The sequence below is a fragment of the Mauremys mutica genome, chromosome 17, assembly GCF_020497125.1.
Source record: "Mauremys mutica isolate MM-2020 ecotype Southern chromosome 17, ASM2049712v1, whole genome shotgun sequence".
Taxonomy (NCBI): Eukaryota; Metazoa; Chordata; order Testudines; family Geoemydidae; genus Mauremys; species Mauremys mutica.
In genome coordinates, this window is record NC_059088.1 from 26,656,713 (window position 1) to 26,682,311 (window position 25,599).

At 50.4% G+C, this 25,599-nt stretch overlaps 2 protein-coding genes across 6 annotated transcripts in view; both read right to left on the reverse strand.

The window, feature by feature from the left end:
• The window catches only part of LOC123351673 (SLAM family member 8-like), a 23,270-nt gene extending 17,303 nt beyond the window's left edge, over nucleotides 1-5,967 (reverse strand). The window contains exon 1 of one of the 2 annotated variants that reach the window (XM_044991198.1): nucleotides 5,847-5,967. In XM_044991198.1, the coding sequence (XP_044847133.1) occupies nucleotides 5,847-5,880 (34 nt within the window). In that variant the 5' untranslated portion in view covers nucleotides 5,881-5,967. Of the gene's footprint in view, nucleotides 1-314; nucleotides 936-5,846 lie in introns of those variants that run through there. The other variant, XM_044991197.1, reaches the window with a different exon arrangement.
• Nucleotides 5,847-25,293, reverse strand: LOC123351674 (T-lymphocyte surface antigen Ly-9-like). 4 transcript variants are annotated; one of them, XM_044991200.1, is made up of 6 exons: nucleotides 25,035-25,293; nucleotides 24,279-24,490; nucleotides 15,360-15,464; nucleotides 8,406-8,747; nucleotides 6,827-7,123; nucleotides 6,401-6,541 (listed from the first exon to the last, which is right to left on the reverse strand). In XM_044991200.1, the coding sequence occupies exons 2-6, from the start codon at nucleotides 24,331-24,333 to the stop codon at nucleotides 6,432-6,434; spliced, it is 909 nt and encodes a 302-aa protein (XP_044847135.1). In that variant the 5' UTR covers nucleotides 24,334-24,490; nucleotides 25,035-25,293; the 3' UTR covers nucleotides 6,401-6,431. The 4 variants fall into 4 exon arrangements, with proteins under 4 accessions (XP_044847134.1, XP_044847135.1, XP_044847136.1 ...); XM_044991201.1 differs by lacking the exon at nucleotides 25,035-25,293 and adding an exon at nucleotides 24,628-24,671; XM_044991199.1 differs by lacking the exons at nucleotides 24,279-24,490; nucleotides 25,035-25,293 and adding an exon at nucleotides 5,847-5,965 and having other exon boundaries at nucleotides 6,384-6,541; nucleotides 15,360-16,685.
• Nucleotides 25,294-25,599: the final 306 nt, after the last annotated feature.

Here is a 25,599-nt window from a genome sequence, read left to right on the forward strand (position 1 = left end):
CAACAAATCTGCAGTGGGTGAAAATAAATTGGTCTCGAGAACTGCTACACCTCTATTAATATATCTTTGATATTCCACTCACATTAATTTAACAGTCAATAACTATCCAGTCTAAAAAAAATGCATAGAAAGCTGCCATAAATGCACTGAAAACAATTTACCATGGGGAAAAACATACCAGCTGGGTCTGAGCTGGTTCTCCCCTTCAGTCTCCTGCTCTTTTGCTATAAATTCTTACATTATAATATTCCTTCGTCCTTGTGCCAGACTCTGCCCTCTGCGTGTGCAATTTAAACCAGTTCTGGTTCACCTACCTGGAGAGAGGCTGATCAGCGTCACTAGCAATAAAGGGAGAGAAGGTTTTTTGCTGGCCACCTCCATGTCTTCACTGCTCTGTGTGTGTCTCTGTGCTGATCCTGATAGCAGATGCTGGGAGATGGGGAGGAGCAAAACGACATCATGGCACATCCTCTACGGTTCTGTGCATGCAGGAGCTTAGCACCGTTATTAATTAACTGATTATCCATTGGTACACAGTGGAGCATGCAGGGCACTGGTCAGTGCTTACAAAAAATTATAATTGCTTCTCTCTCGGCTGGATTCGCAACATGGCCCTTCTGCCAGGCAGTCGAGTGCTTGCTTATAGCTGAGTATTGAGCCCTGGCTCGTTAAGGAATCTTACATCAGGACAATTAAATCATCACCTCCCCAGATTCAAATCCCCCTTGAGCAGGGGCATTCCTGCTAAGTCCTGTGCGCTGTCTCCTAAGCTAAGGGCTGGCCTGTGCACTGGTTTAACGATGTCTGTGTGTCAATCAGCCCTAACGAGGTTCCACAGGGAAACACCAAGAATGAAGGAACCCAGGGCTCGATCCTGGGCAGCGCTGAGAACCTTCAACTCACATTGACGTCAATGGGAGCTAAAGGCTCTGAGGCCCAGATCCCGAAAGGGGTCTCACCCCCGATCTCCCACGGGAGTCAGGCAGTGAAAGGACCTGGGAGGAGCTGGGCCTCAGGACTTTGTAGGAAGAGCTCAGAATCCTGCAGGATCCTGGGATGACTGAAGACAAAGGCCAAAGATCATTTATCGCAGTGGAATGGTCTCCCCACCCTTCGGAGCTGGTGGTGCTTTACGCCCACTTTCCACAGGTGTAAAGACGGGCACAAGACACAGGGCGGCCGAGAACCGGGCCTGCCAAGGCCCTGCAGCCGCCAGGCCTGCGGGGAGCCAGAGATCTGCATGCTGATCGAGTGCGACTGTGACAAAATCAATTCTGTTTGACCCCTGAGCTCCATCATGTCACCGGGGGCTGAAAAAGCCCTCTGGGCAGCTGCGGGAGAGAACAGGGTGCTCCTGCGAAGAGACTCACGTGCCAGAGAAGGGGACTATCCCCCAAAGGGGGACCCAGGTGGGCTCGTCTACGCACCTAACTTGCTGTTCTGAGGCACAGAACGAGGACACCCAAAATCCTCAGGGGGGAGGCAGCTGGGATGCCTGTTAACAAGCATCATCATCAGCCACAGCAAAAACCAGCAACGAAAAAGGATCTCGAGCCGCGGACAATTGAAGTGGGGCCTGGCCCATGGCAGCCGATGGAAATGCTCCCACAACAGGTGCAAGAGTCACCGGGGTTTGGATCAGCCCCTTGAACCAAAGCCATCTGGCTGCTTTGGCATCTGGCTGGCAATCTGGGCCGGCTTATTCGACTCCCAAGGAAGTCAGTAGAGGGTCTTTCCCTGAGAGCTGGCCCCTTCAATTAATGGGAGTCTCTCCCTGGGCTGAGGCACTTAACTGAGCCAGTTTCCAGCACCCCTGCTCTCCTAGTGATCCCAGGATACGCACGCACCTGTGGCCAGGCCCTGAGCCCCCGTTCCTGGTTGCGCTTGGGAGCTGCCGTCTCTGAGAGCCGGGCGTTTCATGTGAACGATCAGCATCTCCATTGAACTCCATGCAGCCATGCTGATTTGCACCAGCTGGAGACCTGGCCCAACGCCTCTCCCAAGCTGTGGCCAGTGGGATGTGCTAGAGCTGCGTGCACCAGACTGGAATTGAAACGCGAGGTTTCCAACCACCTCGTCTGTTGGGGAAGTAGAAGGCAGACGAGCTACTCGGAGCACGGAGAAGTATTTGCACCCAGCGCTTTTATTACAGACCTGTTCAGGGAGCCAAATTCTGCCTCTAGGCCTGTAGTCTGGCCAGCAAGCCTGTGCAGTCCAGGCCAGGCTTCAGTGGGGCCACGCTCGGCAGGACACACCGCGAGCTGCGGGGCCAGAGGGAACCACAGGGTCTGTCTGTGTCCAGCAGCCTGGGTAAAGAATCTCCTTTATATTCATCACAGACTAGCCCGGAGTCTTCTCTACACGGAGGGTGCAATTTTCATTAACTCTTCGGAGGGTTGCAAATTTGTACCTGCAGGCAGCACTGTGCCCAAACTCTCCTGCTTAGACAACGCGTTGGGCCCAGCTTTCACCGAAGCCATGGAGGGAGGCAAGCACCAAACACAAGATGGCCATCAGCCAGATGATATTCAGACCTATGGAACAACACTGGGTGAACTGGTCTGATATGATTCACCAACACTGCCAGTAAATAGGACAACAATGAAAAGGAGGGGTCACAGCACGACCAAACACTGGACTAGATAGAACCATCAGTGTTAACAAGAGGTGCGTGTGGGGGGGAAGGGTGTCCAATGGATAAGGCAGTAGGCAATGAGACCCAGATCCTTAAAATCAACAGGAGTGAGGTGCCTACGTACCTCTGAGGATCTGACCCTGAGTCAAGGATCCTGGGTTCGAATCCTGGTTCTGCCAATAATTTGTGAGCCAGTTGTTATGCCTCATTTCCCTCTCTATGAAAGGGGGACACTAAACAGAGCTGGTCAAAAGTTTTCCTTCTACTTCTCTTTTTTTTGCAGAATTTGGGTTTTCGACTCTATGAACATTTTTGCAGAAAGCATCTGCTGTCCTAGAAACATTTTGGTTTTTCATCAGAGACCCGAGAAACTCAAAGAACAAATGTTTTCCCAGCCCAGGACCACACGTATTTCAGACTCCAAAAAAAAAAAGTCTCCATTTTCTGCTGAAAACGTTGATGAAAAGGATTCCCGCCCCCTTTCCGATGACATTTTCCAGGAGGGGAGAAACCCCCTTTCCCAAGCAGCTGATAATAATCCTGGCTCTCCGTAGCAAAGAGATGGCTGAAAAGAGGGAAGTGTTGCTGACAAGAAGGAACGATTATTTTTTATTTAAAAAAACCCCTCAAGGTGAAAAAACAAAGGAAGAGCTTTGACATAAGGGACTGTTTTGTTTCAGAAGGACAAAGCAGGGGGAGGGGAACTGTCAGGTGTTTCCTATTCAGCAGTTCTGGACATTCAAGGAAAAGGATTCACCTATTCCCAAAAGACTAATTGAGCCATTCTCCAGCTGAAGCACCTTCCACCAGAGCATCTCAAAGCACCTTACAAATCCTAGGGTGAAATCCGCCCAGGAACAGAGGGCTGGCCTAAGATCTAGGCACCAAATAAGCTCGTGCAGCTGCCCAAATATTCACAGCAAAGAATCCAGGACAATCCAGTGGCTTCACATGAGGCCCCTGGTGAATCGTCGTGAACCTTGAGCAAATTCACAGAACCTCTGATTTGTCTGGAGCTGGTTCCTGGATGGAACAGCTGAGGACTGAATTGTGCAGAGTTCGCAAGCACTCCACTTGCAAGATGGAGGAACTGAAAGCTGCTGATATGAAGCTAGGAGCCAATGAGTGGGAACCACCTTCTTCCAAAACAGCTGGGGGAGCAGTTTAGAGAGAGGCTGGACGGCACGTTGTAAATTTCCCCAGATTCTTCAGAAAGGCAACGCATGGTTCTAGAAGGAAGTGAAACCAGTCACAGGAAGGCTGATATCCTTCTGGCAGCTGACGTGGGTACAATTCTCCTGGGGGTCGTTAGATCTTGGGGGCGGGGGGGGGGGCGTGTTTGGACCAAACCGCCCATCCTGACTGGTCCACGGGGCTTCGATTCCCACATCAGCGCAGCCACTCCCTAACACCTGCCCCTACAGTGATGCCTAACAGTGAGCCGCACCCAGGAGGAGGGCAGCTGGGGTAGTCGATATTGATACATCGTTTACAAACAAACAAACACGGTGCCAATAAAACGGGTATCGATCATTGCCTAGCTACCCAGAACCCTAGACGCGACAGCCAAAAGGGACGACTGTGGCCATCTAATCTGACCTCCGGTGTAGAAAAGCCAGAGGCTTTCACCCAGTAGTTCCCGCACTGAGCACCCACAAGTTGTGGGTGAGTTAGAGTGGGTCTTGGACAAAGGCAGCCAGTCTCAATGTAATGACTTCAAACACTGCACCACATCCCTAAGTAAATTGTTCCAAGGGTCAGTTACCCTCTTAAAGACACGTATCTACTAGGAATCGGCAGTTAAGTCTTGGGTGTTCAGGCACTTAACTTCTATTGATTTCAATGGGAGGCAGACACCGAAATAGCTTTTACGGTCTGGGCCGCAGTGCCTGAGATGCTAACAGCTGTGAGGCTCTGCTCTGGAACCAGCAACCTACCCATGAAAAGCTCTGCGGCCCATTGCCAGCCCCCGAGCTCTCTAGCTCCTCCCCCACCTGCAATATCAATCAGTGAGTCTCATGGCGAAGGCAGCTTGTCCTACAGGACCTGAGCCCTCCCTGGGAGACTGAAATCCCACCCCTAGTCAGTCTGGGGAGTTTCACCGTTGATGTCCCGGGGGCCAGAATTTCCCCCCAGTTGCGGCACACAATGGGTTAAAACAAACCCGACTGGATAAGGTGTGAATAGGGCCTCCAGGGCCCCAGTGAAGAGGTGGGGCAGGGGAATGAGATCCAGTGCAAACCCTGCCCTGGGCTCTTCCCACCTTGCTCCAGTCTCAGTGGTTTTGCTTCTGCTGGTCTCTGCAGGCCGAGGGGCAGCCACTGTGCCCCACTCTGCATTTGCCAGCGGAGGAGCAGATCTCGATCCCATCAGATACCAGGGGAGCAGGATTCGGCCCAGAGGAAATGAAAAACGTGCTCCAAACAAGCGTGTTTCCGTTCTGGGGGCAGCCAGTGTGACTGGCACAAGACAGCACAGGGCTGGGGAAATTCGGCAGCTGCCGCGTGCTGTCAAACCATGGGAGAGCCGCTCATGACCCAGTCTCCAGCCTGGATGGGCTGGAAGGAGGCACACGAGTTCCCATGTGACAGACGTTAGTCACTGGCTTCCCCCCAGGGCTCCCCAGGAGAACACAACGGAGAGACTGTATTGGAGACAACACTGTCCTGTGCATGTCAACAGATCTCCTGCATATAGGACGAGCGTGGAACTATCTGCTGTGTGATAAGGGCTTGTCTACATGAGGAATTGACAACAGAACCGTAGCTGTGCTGGTATAACACTCCATGGGGACACTCTGTGCTGGAACAGAAGTGACTTTATTCTGGTGTAAACGACTCCCTTCGTTACACATTAACAGCCTATGCAGCCGATGAAGTGGGCTGTAGCCCATGAAAGCTTATGCTGAAATAAATTTGTTAGTCTCTAAAGTGCCACAAGGACTCCTGTTCTCTTTATAAACAGCCTGGTTCTCATTGATAACGAGGCCCCTTTACAAGGCTCTGGAAACCTAGAGCAGCCTTAAAGTGACTGGAACTGTCATCTTTACCCCTTTTAAGGCCCCTTGGTGTGGCCAGAATGGTGCAAATGGCTCTTGGGGTACGTCTACACTACGGTGGTGGGGCCATGCTGCTGCAGCGCTGTAATGCCGACCATGGTACTGGCTGTTTCCAAAGCCTGGCAGATACTTCAGCGATGGTCATGTAAGTACCTAGATCGGCAGCTGATGGTCTGCCAGTTTCCATGGTCCGAATGCAGAGTCCGCCTTGCCCTCCCCTGCACCATGCCTGGAACAGCTCCGCTCTGAAGATGCTGCCTCGTTCTCCAGTTCTGCAGAGATCATAGGTTGAAACCCGCTGGGTTAGAGAGAGATCCTTACAGTCATAATGGAAATCAGACCATTTCAGCCAATCAGTGAGCAGGGCTTTGAAGATGCATCACTAGATGCGTGAGTCAGTAACTGCATAGCTAATCCCAACTCAGCACGATACTCTAGGATTAGAGTACTCTCAAATAGCCGGTACTTTTATTTCTCTTTACCGAGGAGAAACATCTCCTTTAGACAAAGCTTGCTCAGACTATTCTCCGATGAACAGGGGCATTTCACTGGAGATTCGGGGGACCACGCTACACCTGGGCGTGAAATCTGGACTCCACAGAAGTCACTGGCAAAACTCCCATTGACTTCACTGGGGCCAGGATTTCACCTGATAGCCTGCTCCCCCCGCCTCCCCGTCAGTCTGTCCACCTTCTCATCAGGCATCTGCGATACGAGGTTCTAGCGCAGCCGACAGCGTTACAGCATTTTTCTGTGCAGCAGGGTCACAGGAACCATGGCACTGATCTCGAGTCCCAGGAACAGCGCCCCAATAATGGCTTTCCAATGACAAGGACTGGGAGCCGCTCCTGCAATGGGGAAAAGTCAGAGTCAGGGGGATCAGCCTGACCAGCCTGAATCCGCGTTCGCACTAAGACCCCTTTACTTCGCGCTGGCCGTGTAAAGGGGCCTGGGAGTGGGAGCGAATTCCAGCTTTGCTCACTGCTTTGGCAGCGTACATATCGCTCTGTCTGGGGACCTGGTTCTCCGGTCAGTTACGCTGCTGTAAATCAGGAGTAGCTGCACTGACACCAGTGGAGTTAGCATAAAGCCGGTGTAAGTGAACAGACAAACATGCCCTGCTGATAACTCACCTCCGCTTTGACAGATGCTCTGCAGGTAAAGAGAGACGTTTTTCTGGTCCACTGGGTTGCTGGCCGTGCAGGTGAATGTAGAGTTCAGGAGGTCGGGCTGCAGAGACAGGCGGAGGGTCCTGCCATCAGGAGTGAGCTGGTACCGCTCCAAATCACCCAGGTCTCGGGGTGGGTTCCCGCTACTCCAGGAGACGTTAACCTTTTCCCTGCCAGACACCTGACACTGCAGAGTGACATTGCACCCAGCTGCCGTGCTGGAGAGCGAGTGACTCTTTATCTCCGGCACTGGAACAGGCTCTGCATTCAGAAGAAAGAAAATGAGAATGAAAGACTCTGGGGGCCTGCTTCTCGTTGACACAGAAGGTGTCTACACTGGGGAATAAACAAACCCGTGGCAGCGAGTGTCAGAGCCCGGGTCAGCCGACTCGAGGCCTGCTATGGTGCTCGAGGGAGCAGCGTAGACATTCCTGCGGGGGCTGGAGCTCGGGCGCTGAGACCCCACTCCCATCGCCAGATGTTGGAGCCTGGACTCCAGCCCCGAGCAGGAACGTCTACGTTGCTATTTTTAGCCACGTAGCTCAAGTCTCGGGAGCCCGAGTCAGCGACCTGGGCTGAGGCAGGTGACCCGGGCTGTGAGTCAGGTGACCCGGGCTGTGAGACTGGCTGCCAAAGGCCCTTTTTGTGTGCAGCGTAGATGTATCGTAAGGGCTCTTTACATGCCTCTGGCTGCACAAAGGGGCCTTACGGCGGTCCCACTTTACACCCCTGAAGGCCCCTCGGCACTGCCAGAGTGGGGCAAAGGGGCACTGATGTAAATGAATAGAGCCTCCAGGAGGCTGCCACTAACGATGGGCCAATGCAAGCCAGGCTGAGGCTATGAATGGTTTGCAGGGAGCTGGGCAGAGCTGGGTGAATACGGGATGTGACTACGGGGGCAGGGCTAAGAGACACAGGGACATCTCACGGGAACCAGATCTGACTCTCCTGGGGAGCTGCATCCTCCAGCAAACACACAGCATGGAGTCGCTGCAGCCCCTTGGATGGCATCTGCAACAGAGGGGGTGACTGTGCACAGCGGAGCCAGGGAACAGCTATGCAGGTAGCAGGGTCATCACAACACGAACCCAGCATACAACGTGCAGCTGTGCACATAACAGGGCCATGCCCCCAGCGTCCACCCTACAGCTATGCATTCAGCTCTGTAACGAGCAGGCCCATCACCGGGTGGCAGTGTGCACCACAGGAACTCAGAGACTCACCCCTAGAAATTAGCCCCCCAGCACCAGCCTGGCCCTGGAACCACCTGATGTAGGTTCAAATTCCTGGAGGGAGGTTCTCAGTTATACAGAACGGAGGGACTGGGTTAGAGCCTTCCTCCCGCACATCCTCCTCCCTGCCTTGTGCAGGCTGGGGAAAACTCAATCCCAATGCACGTACTTCCACCGCAGGGCATGAGCGAGGAGTTATTATCCACGGGTCCCGGGGACGAGGCCAAAGGAACACGCATTTATTAACCGCCCTGGAAGATGATTTCACTTGTTCAAACTTCAGTTAAACACAGTTTAAAACAGTCACTTACCATAGACCGCGAGGAGAAAGGCCTGATCCTCCACAATTGCTGGTTGTATCTTAATCCGGGCCCCATAAACTCCGCTATCGTCCAGCTCCAGAGCCTTGATCCTCAGCGAGGTCTTGTTGTACTTTTCTAGCCTCTGCTTAAATCTGTCGCTGGGATCGGGTCGCTCAAACTTCCCCCCACTGAACTCAGCCAGCTGGATCATCACACCTGACCCATTACTAAAGCTCCATTCAATTTCTTTCAGCTCTTTCTCAGGGGATAGATCCACAGACAGCACGACCGATCCTCCCAGAATCCCATTCACCTGGCGGTGGGGAGTCAGTGCTTGGATTAATCCAAGATCTGAGAAACAGAGCCCAGGAGATCAAAGTTGCGGGGGGTAGGGGTGGGGGTGGGCACTGATTTCCCCACTTGCTGCAGCACAAGCCAGAGAGAACAAACTGACAGGAGTCCATCCCTATCCTCAGCTGCCGGGTCTGGTTTTGGCCTCAGAGCTGACACTAGAGACTTTTACCCTCGGTGTGTCTAGGGCAGCCATCACCATAGCATCTGGGCACCTCACAATCATTCATGCTTTTATCTTCCCAATCCCCACTGTCAGGCAGGGCAGTGCCATTATGCCCATTGTATGGCTGGGGAAACTGAGGCATGGAGACTCTAAGTGACTCACTCAAGATCACACAGAGAACGTGTGGCAGAGCAGGGAACTGCACCCTGGACTCCCAACTCCTAGGCTAGTGCTCTCACCACTAGGAAATCCTCCCTTTCTGCTGCTCTTTTCCACTTCCCCCTAGGAATCCCAATACCCTACATATCCATTTCTGTTCCCATCAGCTCTGGGGACCAGAACTGCCTCCTGGTGACCCCACCCCTCACATCTCACCGACCCCTGTCCCAGAGCTCGGGGAAGGGGCCCAGTAACTGTCCCTGGCAGGGAACCAGCGATCGGAGTAAGGAGGGAGCCCACACACACTGCTTTCACTTACACTGGTGTGAACCCAGCATCACTGAACTGAGCTCAGTGGAGCGGCTCTGGATTTGCACCAGTGTAAGGCTGGGCCCAGGGCTGTGGTTTCCATGTCTCACAGCCGTAAGGGCCCATCACTCACCTGGGGCTCGGAGAGCTAGAGCCAGGACTGCAAGCAGGGGGAGCCGAGCGCGGGCCAAGCCCATGCTCTCGCAGCGGGGTGGATTTGCCTCCTGGGAGCTTTGCTTCCCCCGTCACTGGTGAAGGCGCTGAGACAACAGTCACAGCTACGCAGCACCAGCAGCTCCCTCGGACCACAAGCTCTGGGTGTTACTTCCTCCTCCAGGCATTGCCTCTTTGCAAAAGTCCACCTCGCCTCCCTCCCACTACAGCACTTTACAAAGAGCAGCGGCGTTAGCCCCACAGGGGCCTGCGGGCCATTTTGCAGATGGAGAAACTGAGGCACAGAGAGCCCGGCTGGGTCTGGCTCCTGGCCAGGTAGTATAGCGGAAAGGGGCCTCCCATCCCGTCAACCACTCACCCTGGTCTCAGTCGCCGCCCTTCCCTCGGCCCGAGCACAAGGACAGCTACCCCGGGGAGGAGGAATGCCCCCCCTGCACCGGGGAGCACCCAGAATTCAAGGCCCTGCACGGAATTCCCGCTGGGTCAGTGAGGCTGCAGCCCCCACCCTGACAGGGGCCAGTAGATCTCCAGTCTTTCTGGAAGTGACGCTTTAGCCAGACACAAGCCCTGGGCTCCGTGCAGGCTGACGGGGTGGAATTCTCTGCTCTGGGCTAGGCAGCGGCTCAGTCTCGGGTCCCTCCCGGCCGTCAGATCGGAACTGTGAAGGCCTGATTTGTGACTGGCCCCAGCGCAGAACCATTTCCCGTTCCCCAGCACGTGCCTTAACCACAAACCCAGACAGCCGCCCACCGCAGGGACAAAGGCCCCCGCTTGGGAATCCATGTGCTCAGCAGGCCCTAGCACCCTTTCTGCCCGGACGGTCTCCCAGACAGAGCACTCCCTCCACGGGGAAGCCCTGGTTTCCCCAACCCCACCGGGCAGGGTGAGACAAAGGGGAACCTCCGTGGCAGGGTCGGCCCAGGATTCCCGTGGGGATGGTGGAACTCCAAGGACTCACCCGCCCTGACTTGGGGGAGCTGAAGTGGTCACAGCACCGACTAGCACAATGGCTGCAATCGAGCTGCTCAGAGAGGAGGGGAAGATGAAAACCGTCCCACACGGACACGTCTGTTCTCCAGAGTGCTAGGGAGATCGGTGGCTCTGGAACGCCACCTCCATCTGGGTTCAAGTGAGAGAGATTTGGAAGCCAGGGATGGAGCTGAGGGCTGGTAAATTCAATGCCTAAGTGATGAGTGTTTTAGAAACCTGATGACAGGTAGCTGAGTATGGGGAGGGATGGATGGATGGGTGGGTGTGTACAGGGGTAGCCGGATAGACAGACAGCTAGCCCTTGTGATCAGAGCCACCCCCCAGCTCCCAATTGGCTGTGACAGCTCTGGGTATTTCGTGAGCAGACAGACTGGCGGGCCCAGACCAACGTCAAAACCACAGCTCCCTGACAACAGCAACACATCTCTTGTTGCCAAGAGCGGTGGCCTTGCTCAGACATGCGACTACTGGCCTGCAGGGTCAGGCCGATTCCCAGGGACCCCGAGGGCCCTTCCCACCCCTCCGGCAGCATGAAGGGGCCTCAAAGAAAGCGTCAGTTACAGTCACACCCGCCCTGGAGCCGTTTCAAGGAGCCTGAGCATCAACGGGCTGCGCCCAGAATCCCCACTTCATTCAGAAGCCTATATGTGACATGACTCCATTTGTCCCCTTCCTGGATCTCCCTCAGCCCCCCCACCTTGTCTCTCCTCTCCCTGGACTAGTCACCCCAGCTCTGCTGACTCTGCAGGTGGCGTGAGGCTGCTCCACCCTCCCCACTGACTGAGCGCCACGGATCTGATTCAACAGGCCCCACAGCAGACTGCAACGCCTCTCGCACTGGAGAGGAGGCCACGGATAGGAGGAGGAGGAGAGCGGAGGGTGGAATTCACCCCTAAGCAGAGGGTGAGGCTGACGGAGAGGGCGCCAGGCACATCCCATGCAGAGGGGGTGAGAAGGAAGGGTTGTGCTGGCCGAGTTTCAGTGGCTCAGAACTGGGTGGTGTATTTGGCAGCAGCTCGAGAGCCGCCCCCTCCATCCTGGCAGCACAGCACATCCCAGGAGGGGACGCCCAGCTGGTCTCTCTGCTCTCCCTCCCCAGCGCCTCTCCCACGTCACACTGGGCTGGGCTTTCTCACCCACCCTGCTCCTCCCCACCTCTCTGCACTCAGAGATCCAGCCCCAGCTCCAGGGTCCCGAAAGACCAGCTAGGGACCTGCCTGGGTCTAAGCAGCCACATGATCCCCAATCATCATGGGCACCCGTCATGCCAGCCAGCGGAAGGGCCCTGGCATGTCATGTGAAATAACCATCCACATGGTGCAAACTGATCTGTGCAGGCCATGAGAGGAACACAAAGCAGCTCTAAATTCACTGAATGAAACTGAAAGGAGAAGCATTTCCTTTTCCAGAGAACATGGCTGTGTACCATCCATCCAGGGTCTCTCTCTATCCACCCACCCCCATGCACTTCTCTCTCACACACACTGGTACACCTTTGTGTTTAAACGGTGCTATTTTGCAATCTCCTCTTGCCTTTTTAAAGCCCCCATCACCATGCTATGTGGGTACCGAAACCCGCAAGCCTTCACAGCCTAGGTTATATGCGGCAGAGTCCTCCGTCATCAGAGGGTTAGCTCTGCCACCTAGTGGCACCATGGTAGTAGAATGTTTTGGTCATGAGAAGTTTTGGCAAGACAGAGAATCCCGTCTATGATCAGAGAGGATATGAACGTCTCGTCTCACTTATGCAGGAACCTCTGCACTAATGGTATTTAGTCAGCACCTGTGAGCATCAATTTCACAACTCTCGCTAGCTCAGATCTATCACTAAGCCACCCCAAAACCATCAATGGGGAACCCCTTTTGACTTGCCTACACTGGATGTCAACCAGTAACCAATACAATTAAAGCTTAAAATCCCTTTACCAATATGGGCCAGCTAACCCCCCGGCATTACCTGTATTCTAAAACAGTTACACTACAGTTAGTTCATTTTTTAAAATAGAAAATATCTACAATTTAAAACCCCTTCAATTATAGAAGCCTCTTTTCCAATCTCCCATCCACCAGCAGGCACCATCCTAAGGGGTAGGGAGATGAGGAACTAGCTGGGACATTTAAACCACTGAGGTTTGGTGTGAATTGCCTTTATTATTCAAGGGTTCATTATGCCACTGCACCAAGAGGAGCAAGACACCTCAGTGCAATCGACCCTGTCATTGTGTTGGAGCTTTGTGGGTTTGTGAGTTTCACAAGTGATTAATGGCTGGCCTGGTGAAGCTCTTATGTTGAAGCATACATGAGGCAAAAGAAGCAAGTGAGAGGCAACCAATAGTGTCCTTGTGCAGCATTCAGCTACAATACCAGCTGAAATCATTATAATTTGCATCCAGCAGAGGACTTCAAAGCTCTTTAAGGATATTAATTAACGACCTTCTCACAAGCCCAGCAGGAAAGGAAACATCCCCATTTCGCACGTAGGGACGTGACTTGCTTTACATCACACAGCAAGCCAGTGCCAGAGCTACGACTGGGACCCAGGAGTCCTGAGTCCCAGTCCCTTCTCTAACCACTAGATAACACTCCCTTCCTAGAGTGGGGAAGACAACCCAGGAGTCCTTGCTCTCAGTCCCTTCTCTAACCAACAGAGTTTAGAGAACCCAATAAAACCATGGAAAGGCAAGAAGAGAATTAATCCTGAGATTCCCTGGGGTTAAGACGGAGACCCCGCCAGGGAGGGAATGGGATACACAGTGGCCTGTGTGCTTAACGAACATCAGGCATGCTGTTTTTCAGGAGTCACAATCTAACCTAATAACCACCCTCTGCCCAGCTCTGGTGCCTTCCACCCAAGGACCCCCAAATGCTTTTGCCAGAATTACTTAATTTGCCACAGCCCGCCTGCTCGGAATACTTTGGTGAGCATTTTGATTCCCATTTTACAGACAGGGAAACTGAGGCACGGGAAGTGACTTGTCCGAGGTCACACAGGGAGTCTGTGGCAGTAAAGGTCCCAGCAACATTCAGCTTGCAAGATTACAAAGGAGGATGAGGAAGGAGAGAACAGGACAGATTTCCCTAGCCTGTTCCTTTCACCTCCTTCAACATCTGCAATGTGGTTTTGCTCTGACTCAGAGAGCGACAGCAGCTCAGCTGCTCTGGGGCTTTCTATCCAACACGTCACAGTAACACAGTAACGCAGCCACAATAATCGCCTCTAAGCCACAAGTACTGAAAGCCGCTCCTGTGACCGGGAGGAGGGGGGGGGGGAGTCCAGAGAGTGAGGTTTCAGAGTAGCAGCCGTGTTAGTCTGTATCCGCAAAAAGAACAGGAGTACTTGTGGCACCTTAGAGACTAACAAATTTATTTTAGCATGAGCTTTCGTGAGCTGCAGCTCACTTCTTCGGGTGCATAGAATGGAACACACAGACAGGGGATATTTATACATACAGAGAACATGAAAAGGTGGAAGTATGCATAACAACAGGCAGAGTCTAATCAATTGAGATGAGCTATTAGATTCTTCCTGTTGGTATGCATACTTCCACCTTTTCATGTTCTCTGTATGTATAAATATCCCCTGTCTGTGTGTTCCATTCTATGCACCCGAAGAAGTGAGCTGCAGCTCACGAAAGCTCATGCTAAAATAAATTTGCTAGTCTTTAAGGTGCCACAAGTACTCCTGTTCTTTTTGCAGAGAGTGAGGGAAATTTGTATCTGTGACAGGTCTGTGATATCCTGGACTTAGAGCAAAGAAAAAACAGGGTAGAAATAAAAATACAACACTATAAACAGCTCCTTTTCTAGCAGAGCAGGGATGTGCTACCTGAGGATTGGCTTAGAAAATGCCTGGAGAGAGAGCTATTTATTTGAATTTATAATGAATGCAAAAAATCACCTATCCAAAGCCCTGGGGACAAGATCCTCAGCTGGCGTAAATCAACGCCGCTCTATTGACATCAGTGATGCACCACTGATTTACACTCACTGAGGATCTGGCCCGATAACGTGTCTTTATCATCAGTTAAAAACACAGTCATGTGACTATACGGAGCCATCAGCCCAAATCCAGGCAGGAATTAACCAGCTGTGTTCAGTTCTATACAGGTTCTTATCCTGTGTCCATCACTTGTGGCATCTGGGCCCCTTCCAGGGATAGACTATGTTGTGCCGGGCCTCCATGTGTGACAGACACCAAGACAATCACTGCCTCCCTCTTGCTGCAAACATCAGCCCTGCCGTGCTTCCAGCTTCCCAAAACCTGACAACCATATTTTTAAAGGTGGCCACTGATTTCTGGATGCCTCCGTTTTTGGGAGGCCAGTTGGAGCTGTCTCAGGGCTGAGTTTTTCAGCTGTGCCAAGAGCTCAATCCCAGCTTTGTCTCTCTTGTTTACCAGGGATCACAGCCCTCCTGGAACTTTACACAGCACACGGAGACCCCTACTGGCTGAACCCTGTAACTACAAGTACACCTATCGTATCACCGAGTAACTGCAGGAGTGATGGGATCAGGACCATACATGAACATTGCAGCGTGGCCTGAGAACAACAGACCTGGGCAGGTCCCTAGCCCAGGCTTGACAATCAGGTCAGTCTTGAGCCAGGCATTCATATGTCCTGTATATCAACACAGCGCAGTCCTAGAGACGCTGGTCACCATGGAGAATGCACCTAATCCCAGTGGTACCATCCCCATCCAGGGAACTGCCAGTGTTTTCTTTGAATCCGCGTGGGGTGGACTCTTGCCAGTCGCTCGGCCCATGTTAAAACGTATCCACTATGAACAACAAGGTTCAAATATCAGCCACGTACCCCCTCGTCCTTTGCAACTTCTCTCCAGTGCGTTGGATCCAGTGTGTCCTTCCCAGACTCCCTGTGCAGATTTAACTGGCTTGCTCAGCACTTGCTCATGCACACCTGCGGACGAGAGCAGCAAAGACAAGAGAGTGAGCAGGCTGAGCCGAGAGCAGCACAGCCCCATGGCCGAAGCCCACGGCAGCCTTGGGAGCAGCAGAACAATGAGAAACGTGATGGGGAACAGGAGGTTTTGGAGGCTTTTTCACTCGCTCGGTGGTGAAAAGGACCAAGAGTAACAGCCCATTGAGCACCAGCTGCCAGAGCGGCTCCTGATCAGGTATCAGAGGAGTAGCTGTGTTAGTCTGGATCTGTAAAAAGCAACACAGAGTCCTGTGGCACCTTATAGACTAACAGATGTATTGGAGCATGAGCTTGCGTGGGTGAATCCCCACTTCGTCAGATGAATCTGTCTGGCTTTAACTTCGAGCCATTGGTTCTTGCTCTGCCTCTCTGAGCTAGATTAAACAGCCCCTTAGCAGCCAGCATTTTCTCCCCCTGAAAACATTTATGCCTCAAAATCAAGTCACCTCATTACATTTTTATCATGGTCGTCTCTTTCTCGTGGTAAAAGCTGAGAACTGAAAAACACTCCTGGTTCCCCATCCCCATTCGGTGACTCCCTCCAGTTAGGTGACTCTATTACAGGAGGGAATGAGCCAAAGAAACTGCATCTTTACTGTTATCCACCAGAGGGAAGTGTGTCCCCAGGAAAAGAGCTGTCTTGGCTGTATGTAATGCAGTCTGGCTTCCTTCATCACAGAAATGTATCAAAGTGGCAGTCATGGCCATTTATCACCTGTTCGGGACAGAAAAGCAGTCGCTTTGCAAAGATTTACCATTCTAGCTCAGGCAGCTGCGGCATGGCCTGGAGCCTGGAACCCTGCCTACAGTCCAGAATGATACCTCTGAAGGTGCAAATGCTGCTCATGGGGTGAAATTCATCTGCTGGACAGAGGGCCACAACAAAGGTACATACATCAGCTAAGTCCTGCTTCTTGTACTGGCCTGTGAGTGGGGGGAAATTCCACCCATAATGCACCTCGCCACTTGTACAATGCTGCCTACAAAGGAGTCGTTCCTTCCCGATCCCTCAAGTGGTGATCACGTCATGCCCTGAAGCATGAGGATGAATCCCTTCCCCCACCACGGGAGCTCACTGATGGGGATTCCCGCTTTACCCCAATCCACTGACCTCTGACACTGCTGAACAGTCCTGAGTGGTACTAAGAGCTCTCCTTGAAGCTGATGGTGGGAAACACCAGCTCACTGCAGGACCAGGCCAGTAGGTATGAAACCCAAAGCTTCTGAGCGGCTCTACCTACTGCAGGGGGGCCAACCTGAGCCTGAGTACATTGCCAAAGAGCCACAGTAATATGTCAGCAGCCCCCCATCAGCTCCCCGCCCCAGCTCCCAGCGCCTCCCACTCACCGGCAGCCCTGCCGATCAGCACCTCCTCCTCCTCCTCCCTCTCCCCCCCCCACACCTCTCGATCAGCCGTTTCGTGGTGTGCAGGAGGCTGCGGGGGTGGGGGGGGAAGCGAGGGCATGACAGGCTCAGGCTCAGGGGCAGGAAGAGGTGGAGTGGGGGCAGGGCCTGTGGCAGTGGCAGAGCCAGGGCTTGAGCAGGGAGCCCCCCCCGGCACATTGGAAAGTTGGCACCTGTAGCTCCATCCCCAGAGTCTGTGCCTAGACAAGGAGCCGCATATTAACTTCTGAAGAGCCGCAGGTGGCTCTGGAGCCACAGGTTGGCCCACCCCTGCCCAAATCCCTCTGGACTTCAATTTCCCATCTGTCCAAAGGGGAAAAATAACCCTGCTTCTCTGCATTACTGCTGTGGGGATGAATCCATTAGTGTTTGTCAGGCGCTCAAATCCTACAACAGTGGAGGCTAAGGGACTGTTAGCCAAAAGGGCCCGTTCTCCCCGGAGCTTACCCAATTACACCAAGGAGGCACGGAGGATCAGAGAGACGAGTACCATTATCTTTATTGATCGGTCAGCTGAGCGGGTGCTCTCATCTCGGCTCGTGCCAAAGAGAGAGACACACCTTACATGGCCAGATGGGCCTACCTTTATACCCCGAAACAAACAACTTAGCCTACGTTTGTCTACGTCATTTGGTTGACCTGTAGAACCTGTACATGCATCTATTAGGGGATAATTGGATACGCAGGATACATATATCATTTTGTGGGGGCTACAAGAGACATACAGCTGTTGAGGATACATTTGTCATTCTGAAGGGGACACAAGATACATCCGTTGACCCTTTGTACTAGATACTTTGGATGCATACATGTGAACACAGCTGCATACACTTGGGGAGCCAACATATACTTGGGGAGCCAAACAAAACTGATAAGCGAAATAGCTGACTTAGGTAGATACACGGCCTTCAGTCTAATGAGTTCTGTAAGCTTTCCAACACAGTTTGGACAAGCATAACATAACTTTGGTTTACTCAGGCCTAATACAGAAAGGCTTCATTAGCACTATAATTTTCCAACAACTCCCCCCTTTGAGAATACTCACCAAACCTTTTGGCTGAGTTTTCTCACACTTTGAGGCCAAAAAGCAATGAAGCTCTGCAGAAATATTTACAACTGCTCTTTTAAGCTTAGTCACCCCCAACCCAGGAATGAATGCATGGACGAAAGAGTGGAACCTTGTTCATTTAACAACTAAGGGATCGGGGCACTGACTATAACTCAGGTAGGCATACTTAATGGTTTAATTTCCCAGATGCCTCGGTGAATAATTTAGTCCCATATGCATCCTCCCCATGGACCCGGCAGGATTCGGTATGTGGGAGCCCACATCCACCCTAACCGGTCCATATGCTTGGAAGGAGCACTGTAAATGTACACACTTTCATCCAGAAAGTGTCCAAATATGTTTCCATGACCACAGATCAGATGGTACTCCTGATATGTCTGTAAGGGCAGTGGGTCAAGTCTGGTGCTCAAGATCACTTCAAATGGCCATCAGCTGGTCATCGAGGAAATCCTGAAATTTTAAACATACTAGATCCCACTGCAATACCTTCCCAGCCTCAGTGATATTCAATACCATCTCTGTCAGTAACTTCTGGGTTATAGAACTAAGGGTGGAAATGACATGTAACTCACCAACTTCAGCCTATACTTGGGTTAGCTGAACTTCAGAAATAAGGCTAGTGGCCCTTTCTAGTCGGCCCAATTTCTTATTATGTTCTTGGCCTTTAAGAATATTCCAAATGGCTGCTACACTATTGGCCCCAGCCCACAGGGATCTGGTCAATTCCCTTTCCTTCTATAGGAAATAACCCAGGCTTTTTGTTGTGCTAATCTAATGGCAGCCCCTTGTGAGCAATCTGGGTATGTAAAAGTGATCTGAAAACTGGATAAAGGCAATGTCATTTAAAATCCAATTAGGGAGGGCAATACATACTAAAGGATTTATCCAAAACACAGGGCGCAGCCTGTAGAATAAACCCCAAAATTCAATTAATACCACATTTCCAAACAGGATCCCACAAGTTTCTTCCTGCCAGTGTAGAATTTTTGTTTCTTTACCAGGGTCAGTTCTCAATGTCCTTTTTAGTCAGGAATTCCTGGACTTTGGCAATGTCAGTGGAGTGAGCGTTCCTTCTCCTTTCCCAAAACAATTGTAGTTTAGCATTCTACAGGGGAGAGATTATCAGCACATCACCCTGTAATGGTTTTTTGATTCTTCTAGAAAAGTTCAAAGGCACAGTAGGTCTGTCAGCGGACAAGGGAGAGGTTAGCTAGCACGTCACCTTGTCCTTTTTCCCTGCTGTCCAGAAGGCACAGTGGAGCTAGAAGAAGGAATAGGCTAATCATATAGGAGAGTTCTCCTTATGTGGACGGGTCTTTTTGCAGTGAGAATCATGGGTCCAAGCAGTCAGTCTTTGGCACTTCACAGCGGTGTTGGTAATCAGCAGGACTCAATAAGGGCCTTTCCAGCGTGGAGCCAAAGCAGTCTTTTGTTGGTGGACCTGTACATTGATCCGGTCTCCAGGTTCCATGGAGTGGCAGGGCTGCTAGGGTCTTCGGGTAGTGCGTCTTTACCTGTGTAAAAAGGAAACCTAACACATTGCATTAGTGTCTTTGCAGATTGTACAGCCCCCCTTTTCTGGTTGTTAGCCAAGTGTCCTTGAACGAAGTCAGTGTATTTTTTTTTTTTGGACTGAGCTTGCTAGTTAGTTTTTCTCATTTAACTCGTTCTTTTTCCTTTTCCCCTTTTTGGCTTCCTTTTTTAACCTACAAAGGAAACTTTTACTTTTTACTTATACACCTTTTGTTAACAATGAACACATACACATTGCTGTTATACAGTACATTAGTCTTATTATTTAATGTATGCCACATGTATCCTTCTACTAAAATAACCTTATTACAGAGCTTTGGAACAACAAGCCAGGATAAGCACACCCACTTTGATGAGTTCATTTAATACAAGCTCTAGTTCAATAGCTTCCCACCATCCCCAGCCCTCTGGCTAGAAATCTGAGGTAGCCAGAAGGATCCCATGTACAATATGGGGAGTGGGTTAACTTTTTATGTCCTTGCTTCCAAAGACTGTTAGTATGCAATTTGGCCAATGCAGTTTTTTTTCTTTTACTTAAGAAAATACATAAGACTTTAGTATATTACATTTTTCTGATGTATTCGAACACTTTGTATTTTAAGTTGAACAAAACAAATATCTGCATTTCAATTCAAGCCTTCTGCTTTATTTCAAACCAGACCATCCCATGAAAATATTAAACACATTCTGGCCACTTGAGACAGACACCACAAGACAGAACATAGAACACAAAACATAATTTTTACTCTGCCAGTAAATCATGGTATGTTGTATGCTGTTTAGCTGGCATTAGTTTTCTTTGATTATCTGAAAGACAAAAACAGAGGTCTACCCCTTTGGGCAGTCAATTATTGCTTAAAATATACAAATACCCTTGTTGATTTTAGGCAAAACAGGGAATTACCCCATATTTCCTTGTATATGTTTTATAGGCAGCCCAGGTTTCAGTGGCTTTTACCTTATCAGTTAGATAATTTGCATTAATACAGATGCTTTCTGGCTTGCTTTTTACTTTTAACTCCTGCTTTTAAACACTGAAAGAAAACATCACCACTTATAATGCCTTAGAGCCTAATAAATTTTCATTTACACAGCACTGTATACATTCTTTAGCTAATTCAACAAAATTGTTCATAGCCAAATGATTGCAATCTAATAATTTCTTTGCCTGAATTTATTTACAAACATTTAAAAAAAACACCAAGAACTTTTCTCTTTAGCATTTTTACAAAGTTCAACTACTACTCCTTCCAGCAACTACAGAGTTAACTCTTCACTCTCCTTCAAATCACTTGCTCTTTCCTTATATCACTTGCTTTGTCTTTCAACAGCCACTTACCAATTCAAATCGCCATTCCAAATATCCTCCTGAGTATTTGAAATCCCCATGCTTATACTCACTTACTTCTTCCTTCCACGAGACCCTCAAAAGTTTCCAACCTGTTCTCCAAGCTCTCTGTCTGTTGCCCGCCCGCCTGGGCCCGATCCTTTTTTTTTTTTTTTTTTTTTTTTTTTTTTTTTTTTTTTTTTTGCGCTGAACCGTTTCTTTCATGGGCTTCTGCCCCCACCCTTCTGGTCTTTTCCCAAAACATTTTATTCACAAGACAACCCGAGTCCTCCCTCGTGAGGCTTGCCACCTGGGCAAAACGCATGGCCCACTGGCGTTAACTATTTAATTGCCTCTTGTAGCAAACACACTGCTGTTACGGCATATGCTGAGCACGAATGGTTACATTTTAACAAGTCCCTGAAGGACTGGTACTTGCTTAGCCAGGGCTTCCTTTTCTCCAACTACTCTATTGCCCAGTCCTGCTACGACTGGGGGTAGATCCTTTCACCTGCCACCCTTCCTGGTCAACCAGGGTGGAGAGAGGAATGCTAAACCCGTCTCCAGTTCTCAGACTTACTGCAGCTGAGAATGGGCACATCTTTAATTATGCAATCCTCAACATATAACACCAACAGAACCAAATAAAACAAACATAAAACAACAAGGGTAAAACAAATAGATGGTGTAAATTCTACAGGGTTCCCCCATTCTCTATTGCTCACCAAACTGTGACAAATTTCTGTTACCAATTTATGCCTCATGTCAGGTGATCAAACTGACACTGCAGGACGTTGCAGGAGGATAGAGAAAATACACCATATAACCAAATTTTAAAGCTTCATTAAAATGATAAAACAACAATGGAGAGTGTTGGGAATGCTCCCACATCACTCAAGAAAGATATAAATGCCCCATACTTACACATATCCAGACTGGCCACGTCTGTATATAACATTCAGAAAAGGGGAATAGGTGGACGGGAGATTATCCTGTATATAGCTTGTTCAGAATTTCCAACATGCTTTCGCTCTTGGGAAGGCTGTTCTTTTACACCCTGGAATCTCCTGCGGTGTCTCTTTCAGAGATTCTAGTCCAGGTCAGCTACCTGTGGCTTCTCCAGTGTCACCAAGCCACACCAGCACCGGCATCCGTCACAAAGTCAGACTGTTGGATCTCACCAAACAGTTAAGCTTTGCAAATGTAATCTCAGTTCTGTAACTTGTACTGCCTTTGGTTTGCTTGACCTTGAGCATAAAACAACTTTCTCTTTTTATCTCTGGGCGAAGCTGAGTTTTAAATTAACCCGTTTCTAGACAAATTGCTCACACTGTGTCAGAGGCTTTTCTTTGGTGATTAAAAGCTCCTCTGAGATATATGATCCTATCTAGATTAAAGGTACCTTTTAATGGGCATTGTTTAGATGGATCTTCACGCGTATAAAGATTCCAATTCTCTAAATACCTGCAGGTTTTAGAACCATAATGTACGTACATATAATATGCTGGGGTACCCTTAGGGGGTGAGGTGGAATGTTTAGACTGTCCCTTACCCACACGGAAAAGAAGGGGGGGGGAGAGAAGATGGGTTCACACGCTCCTAGACCCGATTACAGTTTTGGCTTCCAGCATACCAATAGAACAAGAAACAAAAGTACCCCTACCAAAAAGAAAAGCCAGCCCTGGGGCTGCTCTAAGTCCCAGTAATTGTTCAGCACGGCCCACGGACTCGTGGAGTTAATGGAATTATTCATTAGCCGTGTCTGAACCTAGGTACCTTAACCAGAAAGCTTTTACCCACACTCACCTTCCTATTTGTGGGTTCCTTTACCATTAGGGGCCCAAGGTCCCAACCCTCACTCTTCGGGGGCGTTAATCCTCAAACCCAGGAGGTAACGCACTTACCACGCCCGGAGTGGCCACGTCTGGCAGGTGGACTCCCCTCTTCTGGTACTGTCTTGCCTCCGTGTCGTTTGGAGTTCTCTATGGAGGGGGCGTAGCCGTCCCGGCCGATTGCGGCGACCCGGAGCTTGAGCAAACCAATAGCTCAAGGTGGCCACTCTCCTGAGCCGTCCTCGGCCGCCGGTCAGCGCCCCCAACAGGGAGAGAAGTCCCATCTGGAGTCGCCATTTGTTAGCCAAAAGGGCCCGTTCTCCCCGGAGCTTACCCAATTACACCAAGGAGGCACGGAGGATCAGAGAGACGAGTACCATTATCTTTATTGATCGGTCAGCTGAGCGGGTGCTCTCATCTCGGCTCGTGCCAAAGAGAGAGACACACCTTACATGGCCAGATGGGCCTACCTTTATACCCCGAAACAAACAACTTAGCCTACGTTTGTCTACGTCATTTGGTTGACCTGTAGAACCTGTACATGCATCTATTAGGGGATAATTGGATACGCAGGATACATATATCATTTTGTGGGGGCTACAAGAGACATACAGCTGTTGAGGATACATTTGTCATTCTGAAGGGGACACAAGATACATCCGTTGACCCTTTGTACTAGATACTTTGGATGCATACATGTGAACACAGCTGCATACACTTGGGGAGCCAACATATACTTGGGGAGCCAAACAAAACTGATAAGCGAAATAGCTGACTTAGGTAGATACACGGCCTTCAGTCTAATGAGTTCTGTAAGCTTTCCAACACAGTTTGGACAAGCATAACATAACTTTGGTTTACTCAGGCCTAATACAGAAAGGCTTCATTAGCACTATAATTTTCCAACAGGACTACACTGGGCCGGATCCCCTGGTACTCTATACCTTGTGTGGTCATTTACACCATTGCAAGATAAATGCAAAACCCATCTCAGATTTGGTAGCCTTCTACAAGCACTTTGCACAGCGGTGAATGATCACACAAGGTGCAAAGCAATGGAGAGTCAAGCCTCGGTGCACAGGCTCCCAAATATTAGACACTTCAAATTACATTTCCAGGTAATGCTACAATTTCCTGTTTTCCAGGGGATGAAAATCCTCCACAGGGGGCTTAATTCATTACTGTTTGTAAGATGCATTGAGCTTCTCAGATAAAAGATGCTACAGTGTTAAAGTACAAAGAGCTGTTATTGTGCATCATTCTGGCAAAGACCAAAAATTTTTTTTTAAAATGCTTTTTCCCCCTTATAAAGGCATGTGTTGAGAAATAGGCCGTTCCTACCAGCATGCAACAGAATAAGCCTGCTGTGGGGAGCTGAGAGAGAGAGGGAAAATGCATGCAGGAGAGAAACGCAGTGTTTTATAATTTATCACTAACAGATAGTGATCAAGATTCACTTCTATAAAATATTCCCTTCTGAGGCTGGGCTGACAAAAACAATACTTAGCACTTTACAAGCAGCATCTTCCTTAGGAGGGTCCCAGAGCACTTTACAAACCCTAATTAATCCTCTCGCCCCTCCACTCCCATCACCACGGCAGAAAGAAAAAGAGACTAGATTGGCTGACTGGGATGGATTTCACAAAGTGGCCTGTGGGATCGTCCAACGATGGCTCTTCCCATAAGGAGGGTAATGTCTTCTAGGTTGCTTTACTGCATCGTGCTTGATCCTGTGAGATGCTAAGTGACTTCAGCTCCCAATGGGCACTCAGAGGGATCTGTGCCTGGTAGGTTCTCAGCACCTCAGGAGCAAGTTTTCCAAGGGTCTGCTGCATAGCACCTGTAAAATTAGTGAGAACACTGGATGACATGCACCAAACCTCACATCTGTGCATACAAATGCAGATAAGTGTGCAAACTGCAGACCAGGGCGCACACAATAAGCAGAGAAAAATGACCCTGGGAAATATGCCCTACCCAGGGGACCTCACAAGCCAGTACAGAGTTGCCACAAGGACTCCACCAGCTGTGCTCCCAGCCCCCAGCGCAGGGGGAAATCGGGGTGTGGCTATAATGCCATGCACTGTGGCTAGAGCCAATAGCGGCGATAGGAAGCAGAGCAGCCTTAGCCTGGAGACTAGGCCAGCTCCTGCTATGGCCCAGAACACAGCTAAAAGTTGCAACCACTTGCAATTTTATCTCAAGTGTTGTCTCACAATATTTCATGCTTTTCTTAGAGCCCCCAGCTCCAGGAATCATGTGAGAATCTCGGCTTCTATTTAGTTTTTTAAATTAAAGTTTCTAGCCCTCACAGTTACACAGAAAAGCTTGAAAACATGACCCGAGTGCAACCTAAAGCCAGGAGGCAAATCAAAAGAACCCACCATCCGTTCAGATTAAAATCTCCTGTTGTGTAAGCCAGTTTCATGATTTTGGTGAGTTTCCCCAAATTCTGAACACTCGGGGTTGACAAGGCTTCAGTTAAGGCTCACAAATACCCTTAACTCTGCCCCTGGCTGATGCTGGGCAGAGCCCACCCTCCGTGTCATTCAGGTTCAAGGGATTTCCTTTAGGCCTTTCAGTGGTGGCAGAAGAAAGACATCAGGCCCCTGGTCTGGGGACACGGGAGGGGGCAGGGGTGGGTCCAAGTCCCCGGGGGGGGGGGGAGGAGGATGGAGAAGAGTCCGAGGGTCCCACAAGGGGAGAAAGTGGGAATCTGGGGGCAGGTCCAAGGCCCCGGGGGGGAGGGGGGCGGGTCCGAGGCCCCAAACCCTTGGCGGGGGGGGAGGGGAGACTGAGCCCCCATGGGGGGGCGAGGTGGGGGCGGGTCAGAGGCCCCGGGGGAGCTGAAGGGGGGCGATCCCCGAGCTGGAGGGAGCCGGAGGAGGCGCCCACGGGCCTGTCCCCGGGGCTGCAGGGAAGGCCGAAGGACCCGCCGATGACGCGTTG